We start from the raw sequence: 16,974 nt of genomic DNA, 5'->3' as shown, positions 1-16,974 counted from the left end.
TAGTTTCAGAACTTCTCTGGTGGTCTTCTTCTAGTTAAAATACACCCAGGTTGTGTCTTATTCTCTTAGGGAAAGGGATAAGTCTGAATCTGGGATTTCATTGGTTAAAAGAGACTCTCAGGTAAAGAGAAACTCTCTACCAATATAGGGCAGCAAGTCAGTGTTCAAAAGACTATTTAGGGACTAGCAGGTTGGTTCTGTAGGGGTGTGGATGAAGGAGGTGTGGAGGTCAGTGCCTGGCTGTGGTTCCCATAGTTCCTGAACCTGGGGCAAGATTGGAATATTTATAAGTTCAGACAAGCACCACATAAACATGAGTTATAATTATTTGAAACTACAATGACATCAACATTGTTTTTAGGGTTCACAATGTCCTTTGCATGTCTTCCCTTACCCAACCCTCACTGAAGCTCTGTGAAGTTAATTAGGTTAGAATTTGAGGCATATTTCGTTTGCCATTTTTACAGATGAGATAATCGAGTCAGCTCAGAGCCAGTAATTTGTCCAAGGTCACCTAACTAGGCAGTGGAAGAGCCAAGATTCAAATTGAGACCATTTAGCTCTCTTTCCGTGACCACAGAGCTGTTTGTTTTTAAAATGATCTAAGTTGAAAATGATGGATGGGGGCAGCTAGGTGGTGCAGTGGGTAGAGCACCAGCCCTGGAGTCAGGAAGATCTAAGTTCAAATCTGGCATCAGACACCTAATAATTACCTAGCTGTGTGGCCTTGAGCAAGTCACTTAACCCCATTGCCTTGCAAAAATCAAAAAGAAAAAACGAAAATGATGGAGCGCCCTTCCTTCACTGTAGAGGTGGGGCACTATATAGATAAGGGATACTGAGTAATACTCAGGGAAGGGTGAATTTGGAGCTAGGAACACCTGAGTTCAGATTCAACTTCTGATACCAGTTGGGTGACCCTGGGCAAGTCATTTAACCTTCATTTGCCTCAGTTTACTCATCTGTAATATTGGAATAATATTGAGATCATAAATGTAAATTAGTAAGAATCTGTTGCTATTATTATCATTATTATATTATTAATACATACTGTTGGGCATGATAATGTGTTGGTTAGTGGAGCTTAAATATTTTTATTTTCTCTTTCATTTTAAATATTTGTTTTAGGGGACGGCTTATTGGGGAAGGAAAGAGAAGGCTACTTTCACAAATGAATGTGATTTGAAAAGTCAAAACTATTCCTAAAAATAAGAGAAATAACTTTGAAAACAAATGTATTTTAAATTGGTGAATCAAATGTTGAATGGAAGGAATATACATTTTCTATACACATGATAGAACATCCATTCATTTTTGCAATATGCAAAGTATATATCCTTCTGGAGGAAGGATGATGTATCTGATAACTTGACGAGCAAAGGTAAAATGATGAATGTCTCTTTTATAATTAAAAATAATTACAAAAAATACCCTTCCATATCTGACCCTAGAAGGGAAGAAGCCTGGTGGCAATCTACCCTTTGAAGGCAGCATGGTCTGACTGGGGAGTCATTGGACATGAGTGTGAATTCCACCTCTCCCACCTACTTTCTATGTATTAATGCACATTTTGATGAACTTCCCTGGATCTCAGTTTCCATATCTGTGAAATTAGCCTAGCTGATCTCATCCAGTCCTAGGTATTTGAGGAACTATGGCAAGACCAGGGGAGGAGATCTTGGCATAGCATCTCCTCTATTATATAGGCCATCTACTCCTGTCTGTCTTATTACAAAAGATTAATAAATACAAAATAATGAATGATATAACTAATAATTAATAAATACAAAAATAATAATGTAATAAATTATGTAATAATAATGTAATAAATAAATAGTAACAGCTAATATTTATAAAGCACTTCAATTTGGCAGACACGATGCTTTACAATTATTGCCTCACTTGATCATCTCAACAACCCTGGGAAGATGAGTATTATTATTACTGTTACCTTCATTTTACAGATGAGGAAACTGAAGCAAATAGAGATGAAGTGATTTGCCCAGGCCCTTTCAGCCTTCCCACCCAGAGATTTACCTCGGACAACACCTTAACTTTAGTAACTTGGGCTGTGTCAAGGCTAGGCTCCTCTTAATGCTCTCTCAGACTTTACATTACCAAACTTTCATTTGGGGTGATTCTAGGGAGGTAGAGTCACTGTGTCTAGTGCTAGTCAGAGCTCACCCAAAGTATTAGCCTTGCTCTCCTTGAGGCAACCAAAATGGCACCTTGAGGTTCTCCATGAGCCCTGTCTGCCGTACAAAGCATTTCCATTCCTAGAACAGCTCATTGACCAAAAGAGTTACTTCTTCTGGAGTAGGAGGAAAGATTATTTGATTATTGGGTGTGGTGTCCACACACACACACACACACACACACACACACTCCCCAATTCCCCTTCCTCCACCAACCTCAAGGTCAAATCTTTTCCTAGACCATCTTCACAATTTTTTTTAAATTTAATGGCTTGTCCAAGGTCACACAGGTAATTATCAAGTATCTGAGGTTGGATCTGAACACGGGTCCACCGTGCTGCCTAGCTGCCCCTCCAACTGGATTTCTTAGAATGAATAGGACCAATGATTTAGAACCTTAAAGGCCATCTAGTGTAATCTCATCATTTACAGATGAGGAAACAGGTTATATCTTACTCAAGGTCACATTGTTTTTGTTTGTTTGGTTTTTATTTAGGTTTTTGTTGTTGTTTTTTTTTTTTTTGCAAGGCAATGGGGTTAAGTGACTTGCCCAAGGCCACAGAGCTAGGTCATTATTAAGTGGCTGAGACCGGATTTGAACCCAGGTACTCCTGACTCCAGGGCCGGTGCTTTATCCACTACGCCACTTGGCCGCCCCAAGGTCACACTGTTAGTAACTGACTGAGGGTGGATTTGAACCCAGGCTTTCTGGCACCAAGCCCAGTCCTCTCTGAGATAGAGGAAGATTCCCCTTAAATTGTTCCCATCATGTTTTTTATGAGGCTAGAGGGGACAACGGTGAGTGGTTTCTCTCTCCTGGGAAGACCAAGACAGGGGGGCTGGGACCTGACAAAGATGGCATCCAGGAGAGTTCTAGCTTGTGGGGGACCTTGAATGAGGAATTTGGGGGGACTTGAGGGGAGAGACAGCCAATGCATAGGAGCAGGACTGAAAACGCAATTCAGACCAGCGTGTAAACGCCCACAGCTTTGGATGCTCTGCTGACCCACTCTTGAACCCCACACATCTGGAAATGGGCCTGTCCCTTCCACTTCCAGATCTGCCTTCTTTACAAGCCCTGTAAGCATTCTTCTGAGAGTGCATGTGCCTACGGCTGCTCCATCCCCATGTCTGTTTATAGGACTGTTTACTCGGCCGGGCTCGGGGAGAGAAGACCGTTTCCCTAGCAACCAGTCCCTGGTATGAGTATGCGGGGAGCTGCTGTATAAATATGGGATATCTGGATGAGAGGGATCACTCGAAAGGCTCAGGGACTGTGTGTAAGCAAAACTGCAAAGCACCACACTTTGACTGGGGGGGGAGGAAAATTCTATTTTGCAGCAAAACCTGCATCTTCTTCCTAGGGAAGGGTATTTTTAGCCTCGCCAGCCAATGAAATTGCAGGCAGCTGATGAGGATGACTGCACCTTTCCCATAAAAGGTGGATCCTCCCCTCTTTTTTATGGAAAAAGGAAGAGAGGGAGGGAGTCATATTGTGTTTGAGAGGAAGGAAGGGAGCAAGAGACCCAATAAATCCAGGATCCTGGGGTCAGCAGGACCTCTTCTGCAGCTGTGTGGTCAAGGCTTCCTCTCTCCAATCAAAGAAAGGGTGGAGGGAGTTGGTACCTTTTATCAGAAGACATGCCCCATATTAATAATTCCCACTGCTGAAGAAATCGGTTGCTCTCATTCTATACTGTATAATAATAATTTCCATTGCTGTGTTTTTCTAGGCTCAGAGGTTCATGGATTAGGGGTCAAGTTAATCTAGTCTTCTCACTTTTGGAAAAAGAAACAGACTCATAGGTTTCTAGATTGATTTGGAAAGGATCTTGAAACTCGACCCAGTCTAGTCCTCTCAGATTATACAGAAGAAAGCTGAAGCCCATAGCATGCCTTTATTTATTTTTTCCTTCTTTAGAGTTTAAATCAGTTAGCTTCAGAGATTTTGAGCTGGAAGAACCTCAGAGAGCAGCTAGAGTCTAATCCATCCCCTCCAAAGGGTAGAGAGCAGGAGGCATCTTATGTAACAGATGAGGAACATAGATCTAAAATTTGAGGCGACGTGTTTTAACCCCCTCGTTAGTAGGGGAGATAGTAACTCATCGAAGAGCATCAGAGAGTCCAGAAACAAACAGTAGGTTCACTAAAAAAATAAATCTGATCCCCACTCATCATTAGCACTGACCTTCCTTCCTTATGCCTCAACATCGCAATCCTCTATGGACAGTAGTTTCTACATCTGTAAACAAAGGCAATGGCCTAGGTGGCCTCCAAGAGCCTTTAGATCTATGATCTTAACTATTTCCTTAAGATTCTTCCTTCTGTCCTCCTCTACTCCCCCCCCACACCCCTGCAAGGAAAACCCACTCACACTCTTGAGAATCACTGGCCCCCTTTTCTCCCTTAGAACATGGGCTTTGAAAGAGCAAGGATGTCTCCCCCTCCTCTCCTTGGGATGGGGAGAAGAGAAGAATGAGGTCAATTTGTACAGCACCAGATCAATGCGGGAGAAGATGCTTTGGAGAAAAAGTATTCTCCAGGGTAAGCTTCTTTCAGATCAGAGCTGAGAAGAGACACAAACCAGGGAAGAGACGGAGGCTTTGAAAAGCCAGGGCTGAATGACTAAGCCATCCCCAGACAGCAGCCAGGCCCAGAGAGGGCCGCTGATCTTTATCATCCTCGTCTTTGCCCGCACCCCCCACCCCCATTAGAAAAAAAGAAAAGCTCCCAGGATTAGTCACTGTATGAACAAATCCCTTCTGATGACACAGAGGGAATTTAACCAAAAAAAAAAAAAAACCCCAAAACCCACAACCCTTCCTAGCCACCCACCCCCTTTCATTGTCCAGTTGAATTCTTTCCTTTATCATAATGGATCCTAAGTGGGTCTAAATGGCTTGGCACACACATCTAATTTCCTTCAGGTAAAAAGTTGGCAGAGACTAAGAGACTTCCTGGAGTTATAAAAGCAACACAAAGAGATGCTACTGCTGGAATCCACCCCACACAAGCCTCCTGCTGCACCCCAGGCCTTCTGAGGAAGCATCCCTGGGGCTCCAGGAGGTAAATGAATGGATACCAAACTGACCTCTGGGGAGGGCAGACCTCTAGAGCCTGTCCAGGAGAAGCTGGGAGGGAGTCTTTCGCCTTCTGTTTAGAGGACCTCTGGCATGGGGGGACTATCTAAGGCCACAAGGTTGTTTTCCAAAGGGTGTAGGGATCAGAGGGTCTCTGATGAAGTGGACCTGGGGCTAAGAGGGACCTTGAAGCTCACCCTGGCCAACCCTCTGTTTTAATGACACATTGGTTTGCTCACTTCATATTTGTATTGTGTGTGTATGTGTGTATATACACATTGTGAAAATATATAAATATATTCTGTAGATACATTACATATATGTGTATAATGTCTAAATATGAGAGAACCATTGATTTAGAGCAACATGAGACCTTAGAGGCATTGTCTTTCATACACACAACCCCCCAACTCCTCTCTATAGTAGATGTGTGTAAGATTTCTGAGGCCGACCCCTAATGTATATATTTTAATTATTCACTAAATTAGACAATATTTTTATCTATAATTACTATACAGGTCGATATATTTGTATCAACACACATATCATATCTTGATATGCCTCTGTTCCCTCTCCAGTTAGAAGGTAAGCTCTTTTGAGCCAGAGTGTTTCATCTTTGGTTTTTTTTACCCCCAGGGTCTCCCCCAGGCAGTGAAGAAGAGAGATGAGGTTGGAGATCCTCCACTCTCCTCCATCACTTTTGAGGTGATGCCACCTCCCAGAACACTCTGGTGGTTGGGCAGGCGGGGGCCTCACCTATGTGTTGGGCACAGGCGTCGCAGTACTCTGCGTAGAGGGACTCGAAACAGCGGCAGCAGTACGGTCTCCCCTCCTTCATGATATAGCGCTGACCACCCAGCACCGCTTCACACTCAAAACAGCAGAAATGCTTCATGTGCCAGTGACGGCCCTCGGCCTCTGTACACTCATCTGCAAAGATGATCTAAGAGGGAATAAAGCCAGGTTTTCTATCAGGAAGCTGCTGAGATTGGGGCACCACTTTTTCAGGGGAGGACACTGCCCACTACCCAGACTCGATTTCCTAAACAAGACCAAAAGGACTACAGGCTGCCCACATCCATCTGAGCTTCCAACAAACATGGTCTCTGGAACAGCCAGTCAATGGTCTTCTGGACTATATAACAATGATGACAAAAAGAGACAGTTGTGGTGGTGGTTAAAGGCTGGTCTCAAACTCAAGGACCTGGAGTCAAATCCTGTCATTGATCCCTACTGATTTTGTGACCATGAGCTCTTGATGTCCCCAAGCAACTCTTTCATAAGTGAAGAGGAAAAATAGGTGACAAGGAGGGAGGGTTTCTTCATTTGAACTTCCTACTTCAATTAAAAGTCAGATCCTGAAAAATCAACCCACTTTTGAGAGGATGAAGCAATGGCTTCAGAACTGCTGGTCATTCCCAGAATAAAAACTCCCTCTGCCAATAAGGCAGATCAGAAGCAGGTCTATAATTCTGTCCTAGAGTTGTTGCTTGGGGGCCACTCTGACAGGTGACTTGCCCATGGTCACACATCAGGGTGTTTCAGAGGCAGGACTGACCTCAGGTCTTCCAGACTTCAAGGTCAGAGCTCCCTCCACCATGCCAAGCTACCTCATGCTTTTCTTATAGGTCTTAGCCCAGCTCACCTTTTTACTGATAGTCTAAGTCCTTGTCTTATTCCCCACTGAGGCAGAAGCTGTTTCCTATCAGTTTTTTGTGTTTTTTTTTTTGTTTTTTGTTTTTTTTTTTTTTGCAAGGCAATGGGGTTAAGTGACTTGCCTGAGGTCACACAGCTAGGCAATCATTAAGTGTCTGAGACAGGATTTAAACTCAGGTCCTCCTGACTCCTGGACCACCAAGCTGCCCCTTTTTCTCTGTTTTTAACCCACTGCCTTGCTTACAGCAGTTGTCTAATATATATTGAATCAAATTGAATCCAGTTCTTTGTCCAAATAGGAAGGAATTGGCCAAAGTTCCAAAGTCTGGAATTTCTCTTGTATAGACACCACACCCCCAACTTCTGCCCCTTCACCAGGATTTCTTTTTTCTGAATGTGAGATCAATACTTGGGAATGTGAGTCAGAGAAGTTAGATTTGGGCCTACGAGCTGCCTACACAAAATTCTCAAAATCTAAATAAGATGCTAAAGTTCTATGCTAATCCCACACCTACTGAGCACCCCTGGATTGAGCACCAGGCCCAGACTTAGGAAGAGTACTCTTCTTGAGTTCAAATCAGACACTTACTTGCTGGGTGTGACCTTGGGCAAGTCATATAACCCTGTTGGTCTCAGTAGTTTTCTCATTTGTAAAATGAGTTGGAGAAGGAAATGGCGAATTGTTTTCGGATCTTTGCCAAGAAAACCCCATGTCCACTCGGACATGACTGAACAACAATAAGGAATGCAAGCAATATTAGGAGAATTGGCTAGGAAACTAGGAGTTAGATGATTTGCCCTGGGGTCACACAGCCAGCAGGATTTGAACCCTGGTCTTCTTGACTCAGAGACCAGTATTCCCTATTTATTCCAGAATGCTGTCTGTCCTCAAGAGAGACAGGTTAAAAGAGAAAATAGTTATTTCTAATGTCCAGACCTTCACCCAAAACTTGGAGCTTATTTAGGATCCTCTGAGAGAAGTGAAATCTTGAGACCCACGGGAACTGATTCTCTCTAGGGGGCTTATAACTGGGCCAAAGCCAAAGAAGGCCACTTTGGGTCTCCTCGGCTATAGCCAGCATCTTTTAGAAGGAAAGACTGAGCTCCATGTTTGATCATAATGACGATGCATCCAGATAGTCATTGTGACCATTGGGATGGGTGAGACTCATCTACTTTTTGTCTCATAAGTTTAAAAAAAAACAACAGATGTCAGAGTTCCCTAGATTTCCTAACCCTGAAAGCTCACAGTGACCAGGTGAGTGGAAGGTATGGGGATGATTTGGGGGAAGTTATCTGGAGGCACAACTCCAGAAGGAAGGGTCTAAGACAGAAGGGTCCATTCTTACCTCATCACAGGCCGCACATCGGGGTTTCAGGCATTCAGCATGATGTCGGCCACAGTACATCTTTCCATCTTGGTAGAAATAGATCAGGTCCACTAGGAGCTCATTACAAACCGTGCACATGAAGCATGAGGGATGCCAACACACTCCATGCCCGGCTCTCGAAGCAAATACAGCTATGTCACCACCATTGATCTGGCCTCCACACTGGAAGAGAGAAGAACAACATTTGGTGAGAAGGTCATCTACACCTTCCAAGAGGTCCTGATGGGGCACTGAGATTGAGGTAGGGAATCCTCTCCCTAGAGAAGGATGGACATTAAAGTCCAATTAGCAGACATCCGAGAATTTTAGCTTGACTGTTGGTGCCTCTATTTAGGATTTTCTTTGCAGAGATATTGGAATGGTTTACCAGTTCCTTCTCTGCTCTTTTTTACATATGAGGAAACTGAGGCAAGCAAGCTTAAATGACTTGCTCAGGATGACCTTACCAGTGTCTGAGTCCAGATTTGACTCAGATAGATGAGTCTTCCTGACTTCAAATCCAATACTATGCCCCTAGCAAGCCCATATTTGGAGTGGGCATTGAGTTTTTTGCAGAGTCCCAGTCTGGGGTTACAAATATATAGGGGAACTCTCAGTGTGGAAGCTCCCTCTGCCAAAGTATATCATCAATCTTTTTGCAGCTTAGAGTCTTAAATTTTCCCAGAACTCCAAGAGATTAAAAAAAAAGAATTCCATAATACTTAGATGAACTCCAAGCCAGGATGACCCTCCCATATATTTCTCTCCTTCTTCTTTTCTATTTTAACATTGCTTCACTTCTTTTTTTTTCTTTTAAACAATTTTTCAAGTTTTTTTAGCATTCATTGAAAAAAATTGTGTTCCAAATTCTCTCTTTTCTCCCACTCATTGAGAAGGCAAGCAATATGATACCAATTATACATATGAAGTCATACAAAATGTATTTCCATCTTAATTTTGCAAAAAAAAAAAAAAGCAAGAATATAAAGTTTAAAAAAATCCTGCTTTGATCTGTTCTCAGAGTTCATCAGTTCTGTCTTTGGAGGTGGATGCCTTTTTCACCATGGGTCCTTTGGAATTGTCTGGGCTCAATGTGTGATGCTACTTCTGTGGTATTTGCCCCATCAGCATGTGAGCTCCTTAGGAGCTCTCTTTACCTTTCTTTTTATCATCAGCTCAGATTCTCACATATAGTGCTTAATTGATTGGCTACATGAGGCATTACTTTCGAGAAACAGGGAAAAGCAGAAAATGAATGAAGACAAAGGAAATCAGCAGATGAAGGGTTTCTGGTAGCAAGGAGGCTGTCATCATAGCAGACATTACTTTCTCTAAAATCTGCTACCTTTATGTCTGTCTCCACTCCTTGGGCAGCCTTCAATTGTGCAGAAAATAGACCAAAGACCCACTGGTTCAGTTTCCCAGGGACAACATAACCAAGTTTTGTTTAACAGATAGAAGGATCAAAATTATTTTCCATGCCTTTGAAACTAGTGCTAAGATAATCATCATCTTCTGTCTCTGAAGGAGTTTTGGGAAATTTGAAGGTCTTTGGGTTATTCCAATGAGGGATGAGCAGCACATGACTAGTTTGGCCTTGAGTGCCGCCTTCTATACAAACTTACCTGTTCACAAATGGCTCCTGTCATAGTGACAGGAAATGGCCTGACATTTCCTCGGCCCAGATTCTCCCGTTTCCTTTGGTTGCTGAAGAGTTTGAGCTCTCTCTTCTCCTCCTCATCCAGGGAATTACAATATCGAACCTAGAGAGAGAGCAAAGGAGAGAAGGATCTCATGGATATTCCTAGTCTGGGTCTCTAAGTCACCTGGATGGACTTTTCAATATTAGAGAAGAAGGAACTCAGTTGCAGGGATCTTTTTTTAAAAAAGAAATCAATAAGAATTTAATTTTTTTTAAATTTATTTTTGAATTTTACATTCCTCCCCCCAATCTCACTTTCCTTCCCCCTACGCCCATAGAAGGCAGTCTGTTAGTCTTTACATTGTTTCCATGGCATACGTTGATCTAAGTGGAATATGTTGAGAGAGAAAAATCATATTCTTTGTTTTTTTTTGTTTGTTTTGGGTTTTTTTTTTTTTTGCAAGGCAATGGGGGTTAAGTGGCTTGCCCAAGGCCACACAGCTAGGCAATTATTAAGTGTCTGAGGTCACATTTGAACTCAGGTCCTCCTGACTCCAGGGCCAGTGCTCCATCCACTGCACCACCTAGCCGCCCCCAAGAAATCATATTCTTAAGGAAAAAATAAAATATAAAGGATAGCAAAATTATATAATAAGATAACTTCTTTTTTAAATTAAAGATAATAGTCTTTGGTCTTTTAGAGGGACCATTTTAATGACCTTTTAGCATGCAGTCGTTTAAAGAAAACCTCTATAAAGATTAATGCAAAGTTAAAAAAAACTTAGGAAAATTAGGAAAGTCTGGAACCGTCCCAAACTTTTCTTCTGAGGCAGGCTTGAAAGGCCGGCTAATCTTCTTTTGATCATCCTCTTCTTCTAAAGAGGCAAAACTAAAGAACGTGAGTCTTGAAAATGACTGCGTCAAAATTATTTGATAATACCTGAAATCATTTCCCTCAGCTTCTTCTCTCTAATTGAAGGTCTGGGAGGTGGAGCACTAAACTCTTCCCAATGCCTTCCTTTATGAAAGTCAAAAACTGGACTTAGCTCACTCCTCTCTGCATCTGCTGCTGGAATTAACACCATTGAATGAGATATCCCTGGTGCCTCACCCTAATTTCCTTTTTATTTATAGTAATTAATTGAATTAATTTTAGCTATTAATGTAATTATATTAATATAATTTTGCATTAGTTAATATTGTTTTCTTTTTAAAAATTCTATGCTCATCAGTTAGGGTAGTGTCTGACACATAGTAGATCCTTAATAAATGTTTATTGGATTGAATCTTCAGTCTTTGCAATTAAAAATCCAAACTGCACTTTTTAAGAGGCTGGTGGAGCTAGAGGTATAATGAAAGGGTTTGCCATCTTCCTAAATTTGCCATGAACATCACACGCACACCAAATGCTTATTATTCCAACTCAGCTAGTCTGAGGAATTTGCTGATTGACCCTCTTATGTCTGAAGTTCTCATATCTGACACTCCCTGTCTTGTGTAGGGATGATTTCAGTGAAATGTAGCTAAGGAAGTGGTGCCAAGGGAGAGGGGGTTCTCAGAAATTCCTTCCAAAGCATTTTGGGTGGCGGTGACATGTACATGCAAGAATATTTACTTAGGGGCCTGTGTTCAGGAGAGAAAATAAAAGGGACTTGGTTTTTCTTTTTTTGTTGTTAGATGCTTTTGGTGAAGACAATTTTCAGGATCTATACTTTCTCTCAGAATATCTTTGGGAGCCTAAAAATTGCTCCCCACTCCTCCTTCTTGCAAATATAGTGATCCTAGACTAAGGAACGCTCAACCATGTCCTCTAGATTTAGTCTATGGAAACCTAATCTGGAAGTGAATGTCATCCAACTCAACAAGGAAACGTTGGAAATGCTTGAGTTTGAATCTAGACTCAGTCACTTTATCTCAGATTCACTTTCCTCATCTATAAAAGGATGAACCTAATACTTCCCTCACAAGGCAGTCACCATGAAGATGAAATGGGATAATGTAGTGAAAAAACTATAAATGTGGCTGCCCTCTCTGTTGGTTAATATTATTATGAAATAATTCAAGGTGCATTCTTTCTTGGATGAATGAGGAATTTAATGGACTGTCAGAATTGAAAAGACCCATAGAATTCATTGAGTTCAACCCCTCTTAGAGATAAAATGACTTTTCCAAGGTCACCAAGCTGGCTGGTGGCAGGACCAAAGTAAGATCTTAGGCCTTCTGGACCTGTGCCCAGCACAGTTTGCATCAAACCACAGCGCGTGGCTTCTGTCTATGATCAGGTTTTCTGATTTGAGGGAAGAAATGAACGGTTGGCGTATTTACCTTACCAATTATCTTTTGTTCAAAAATGAGCAGGCTGAATGGGCCTAATTTGCCCATTGATTTGCACATATTAAATTGTCACTAACATGAAAAGGCAATTTGTGCGGTATCACTTTTCATTTTAAAAAAGCCCACAAACCACAGCTCTCTATACAGAAACAGAAAAGAGTCCTTCTGATGAATAAAGAAAAAAAGTACTGGTGTATCTATGCTCAAGAGAGACTGTGAACAGCCCCCAACATATATTTAGAATTCATGGACAAACTTTTAAAATAAGGTATACCTACCAAAGTTGCAGAATTCTGTATATTCATTCCCAAACTGGCTCACTAGTCTATCTCTCAGTTTTAAAGGGGAAAAAGGAAAGCCTATTTGGATGAAAATAGACCTGGCTTAAATGGCAGCAGGGCCCACTAGGGATATAGTTAGGAAAAGGTCAAAATGACCTTCAAGTCTAAGGACAGTTCCCATCTCAGGATCTTATTTAGGACCTACAAATCACCCCCCCCTCACTTTTTCTTCAAATAAGGTGAGCTAAAATTTAGAAATGTTCAATCTCAGCCTATTAGGGTTTGGTCTTTGGGGGCTCAACCTACAAGTTAGTATCAGATGAATGGTACTCATCTCAAAAAGAGAGTCTTTCATTACATCTTAAGCTAGGTCTTTTAGATGAACCCTGTTAACGTTTGGGTTTGGAAAACAACTTCTTTTTATGGGATTAGCTCCCTTCCCCTCCCCCCCCCCAGCATTTAAAATAAATTCATATCCAGTTTGTAAATCTGGTGGCCTAGGGTCTTTAAAAGAACATCTCAAAATTCACACTCACAGGTGATTTCAAGGATTGGAAATATAAATGACCCTGACTTTTGCTTGTTAAAGAAGCAACCTCTTTTCCAAATTTTCAAACTAAAAGACATAAATTCCATAGTGACACAAAACCCCATAGCTCTTCAGAGACTCACTAGCTGTAGGACTATGGGCAAGTCTCATACATTTCTCACTTCAATTTTCTCCTCTATAAAATACTGAAAATAATAACACCTCCCTCTTTAGGTTGTTGTAAGGGTCCAATGAGATAACATACATAAAGTATTTTATAAGCTTTGAAGCCCTATATAAATATTAACCATAATAGGCCATTGCTATTGTATCCAGAATTATAAATCTAGCTCCCTAACTCATCCCCCAAAAGAACTGTGCAATCAATGCACAGGTAATGGTGCAGAAAATTAATGAGAGCCCCAGCATGTTTGCTAGGCCAGAACTGGCAAAATGAATTCTATCCAGTTCCAATATAAGCAATCACCAAATGGACAGATTTTTCTTCTTAGACTGAGCAAGTATGGACATGAGCCATTGATTTCATCCTGCGCATGCTCTGGGTCGTCAGTTGGCTGAGAGAGGCCACAAGGGACAATACCCTCCAATCTAAGCCCCTGGTTTAGATTACCCCCCCCCCCAACTCCTCAGGAATCTAAGTGAGTTTACTTTGGCTCACACAGACAAAAGAGAAATATAAGTCTGAAATATAAAGGCCCAACTTTCTCTTTGAAGAAGCCTCAAGTGGTGGTACAGGGATTACCCCTACAATGTAATTTGTCATCCAAAAGATATGAGAGAGCAGCTTGTTGGAATGGTCTTGACTCCTTACCTCATTGTCGTGTGGAGGCAGCTGATGCAAGAGCTGCTTGATCCTCAGCTTTTCTCCAGGACTATTGACATAGGGCACCTTCTCTTCTGGGAGACAGCTATAATACTGGTGAACCTAGGGGTCGGAAAACACACAGATGCAGAGATTATTCCCCTGATTGGTCCCCTCAGACTGTACCAAAAGATCAAAATGTGGTAACTAACCATGCCAGGCAGAAGGCCCCGGAACAAATCAACACCTGAACAGGTATGAATTCTGCCTCAGGAATGTGAAGCTTCTTCCTTGCCCAGGATGGAGGTAAGATCCCTTTTGCTAGCAAAAGGGATCTGGATATTCATGCTGGGAAAGGCAGGCCCACGGGAGGGCCTTCTCATAGGAATTCCCAAAGGTTGGACTTTAGCATTTTCTCAGGTGGAGTCTGGCATGTTAGCGTGCATCCTTAGCCAAGGGGATATGTCAGTGCCTGTTTCTGTACTGGAGGTTAAAGCTGTTCCTTGGCATCCAACACACTCCTCGGGTACCTCAGCCTCCACCTACACCAAAAGCCCTCCAGGCCTTCCCCACTATTGCAAGGCTGAAGGCTCTTAGAGCATTTCCCTCATCCCCAGGCTCCTGAGCATATAATTAGAAATAATTATTAAGGTATTAAATATCATGAACTTCTGGGAAGGCTCGTGTTTGTGATTTTTACATATATTCTTGGGCTCTTGACGTTTGTTTGTTTTGACACCCAACTGGAGTCATCAACGACCCAATGTTGAAAGAAAATCGGCTCTTCAAAACTTCACAAAACCTATGAATGGCTATGGGCATGCTCCTTTATATTAAAGTGTGGAAAATAGCAGAATGTAAAGAAAGGATCACGTCAGCAGGATCTATAGGAGCAGGGAAAGATCTACATGCTGTTCCAATGACATCATGGAAAACTCACTTTTCAAGAATCCCTTACCCATGGCTCCAGGAAAACAAGGTATTCGGTGGGGGCTGAGAAGAGGGAAGTCAGGGAAATCAAATCAATTGGATCGGTTAGATTCTACCAAAGTTCTTTCATTAGGTGGCCAATTATTTTGAGAGTTTTAGGTGAAGAGTCAGGGAAAAACCTAAATGCATTCAAGAAGTGACAGTTGACCTCTTTAGCTTTGAAATAACCAGTTAAGAAATATAAGTCATCTTTATATGTATGTGTGTGTGTGTGTGTGTGTGTGTGAATGTGTGTGTGAGTGTATCGTCTTACTAGAGAACCAAGGCTGTACATAAACAAATGTCTTATTACAGAATTTCTGAGTTTGGAGTATTGACTTCTGATTCATCCCTCAGGGGCATCTGGCAAGGACAGACACAGAGGCAATGCAGAAGGATGGCTTAAATCACCTTTTATGTCCCTCCAATTCATTAATGTAGCATAGGGATTAACAACACTTGAGTTATACACATACACGCACAGAGCCCAAGTCATAAATTAATTTGGCACTAGAGGCTGACCAGGGGCCAATCATCTGCTTGCATGTGAGAAGAAGAAGAAGCGTGAGGTGGTGGGAAGCACCCTGGGTTTGGAATTAGAAGGGCTGGGGAGTGTTGGAAATTTCTAGAGGAGAAAACTCCCTCTTCCAATATAGAGTTGGACCTTCTCTGTATCATCTTACAGGATTGCCTATGACATTGGGAGGGAAATGACTTATTTGTTTAGGGTCACATAGTCACAAGCATGTTGACCCAAGGTCTTCCTGGCTTAAGGATCAACTTTCCATCTACTTCACCATGTGGCTAGGAAGACCTGGTCCAAATTGCGGCTCAGATACTTTACTTGCTGAGTGAGCTTGGCACATCACCCTCTGTCTCTCTGAGCCTCCATTTCCTCAGTTTTAAATGTAGAGGTTGACCTTGATATCTTCTGAGGTCCCTTCCAATTCTTAGTCTAGGATGCTATGACTTAAGATCCAACATCATGTCCTCTTTTCCTCTCATTGGAAGGGAGAGCTTCTCCCATGCTATTCTCTTGGTAGTATGCCAAATTGAATGAATCCTGTCCATTTTAGCCCCTGGGGGTATGGGGGTGGTGAATACCTTAGACCACATGGGCCAGTGACCTGCCAAAGGTCCTCTGGTTCAACATCATTTCATCAATCTCCCAATTCCAGCTAGGTTTATGTCACATTAGGAACAATTATTAATATTGAATGATTCATTATTCATTTTGGAATAATAAGGATGGTATAATTAGAGTTTGATTGTGTGTGTGTGTGTGTGTGTGTGTGTGTGAGACTCTGCCAACCAAAGTCCTCCCTAGAGGCTCTTGGAAGCTTAAGAAGGTCAGCCAAATCCTTGTGCTCAGTGCCTAGGCCTCTGTAGGGGCTGCTTGGTATTGGGCTTTTATGAAATCTCCTCCCAGTCAGATATACCCAAAATCTAATGGGGTTTAAAATCATTTTAAAGTGCAGGTGAGTGTGCAAGAGAATGAGATAATGACTGTAAAGTCATTGAACACTTCAATATATATAATGGTTGCATCATCATCATCATTGTTATTATTGTATAGTGTGGTATATAACTCGGGAGTTATGGAATCAGGACCTAGGGTCAAACTCTGCTTCTGATACAGTCCCTTTCTAGTTGCCATGTATTTATTTTTTTCTGTAATCTTCATTTACTTATCCTAACATATAACAAAATTTGTAAAGTGCTTAGGACAGTATCTAGCAAGTACTTAATAAATCAAATTTTCCTTCTACTCTCATTCATTTCTTCTTTCCTGTCTGCTGTCCTTCCTCCCCCCCACCAATTCTTTCCTCCTTCCTTCGTTTTCCTCTTCCTTCCTCCTTTCCTTTCTTCATTTGCTCCTTCTTCTTTCCTCCTTTCCTCCCTTCCTTCCTTCCTTCCTTCCTTCCTTCCTTCCTTCCTTCCTTCCTTCCTTCCTCCCTCCATAAACCCCATTGTAAGGAAGGACTGTTTCCTTTTTTTGTCTTGTATCCTCAGGGCCTAGCATGGTACCCAATGTGTAGTAGTAAATGAATAAATGAATTAACATGTATTATTGAGTGACTGATTAACAACCTTT

The 16,974-nt window shown here is 41.8% G+C and overlaps 1 protein-coding gene and 1 long non-coding RNA gene across 2 annotated transcripts in view; one reads left to right on the top strand and one right to left on the bottom strand.

Annotated features, from left to right (window-relative positions):
- LOC141496342 (uncharacterized) overlaps positions 1-6,985 on the top strand; it is a 205,107-nt gene extending 198,122 nt beyond the window's left edge. Inside the window, exons 5-6 of the long non-coding RNA XR_012471030.1 lie at positions 5,123-5,261; positions 5,912-6,985. This is a non-coding gene — a long non-coding RNA (uncharacterized LOC141496342). The remainder of the gene's footprint in view (positions 1-5,122; positions 5,262-5,911) is intronic.
- The window catches only part of PRICKLE2 (prickle planar cell polarity protein 2), a 96,025-nt gene that overhangs the window by 42,295 nt on the left and 36,756 nt on the right, over positions 1-16,974 (bottom strand). The window contains 4 exon segments of the mRNA XM_074198819.1: positions 6,032-6,218; positions 8,281-8,484; positions 9,927-10,064; positions 13,920-14,033. Coding sequence (XP_074054920.1) covers positions 6,032-6,218; positions 8,281-8,484; positions 9,927-10,064; positions 13,920-14,033 — 643 coding nt within the window.

The sequence above is a fragment of the Macrotis lagotis genome, chromosome 8 (assembly GCF_037893015.1).
Source record: "Macrotis lagotis isolate mMagLag1 chromosome 8, bilby.v1.9.chrom.fasta, whole genome shotgun sequence".
Taxonomy (NCBI): Eukaryota; Metazoa; Chordata; class Mammalia; order Peramelemorphia; family Peramelidae; genus Macrotis; species Macrotis lagotis.
This window is presented reverse-complemented; position numbering and strand designations above follow the sequence as displayed.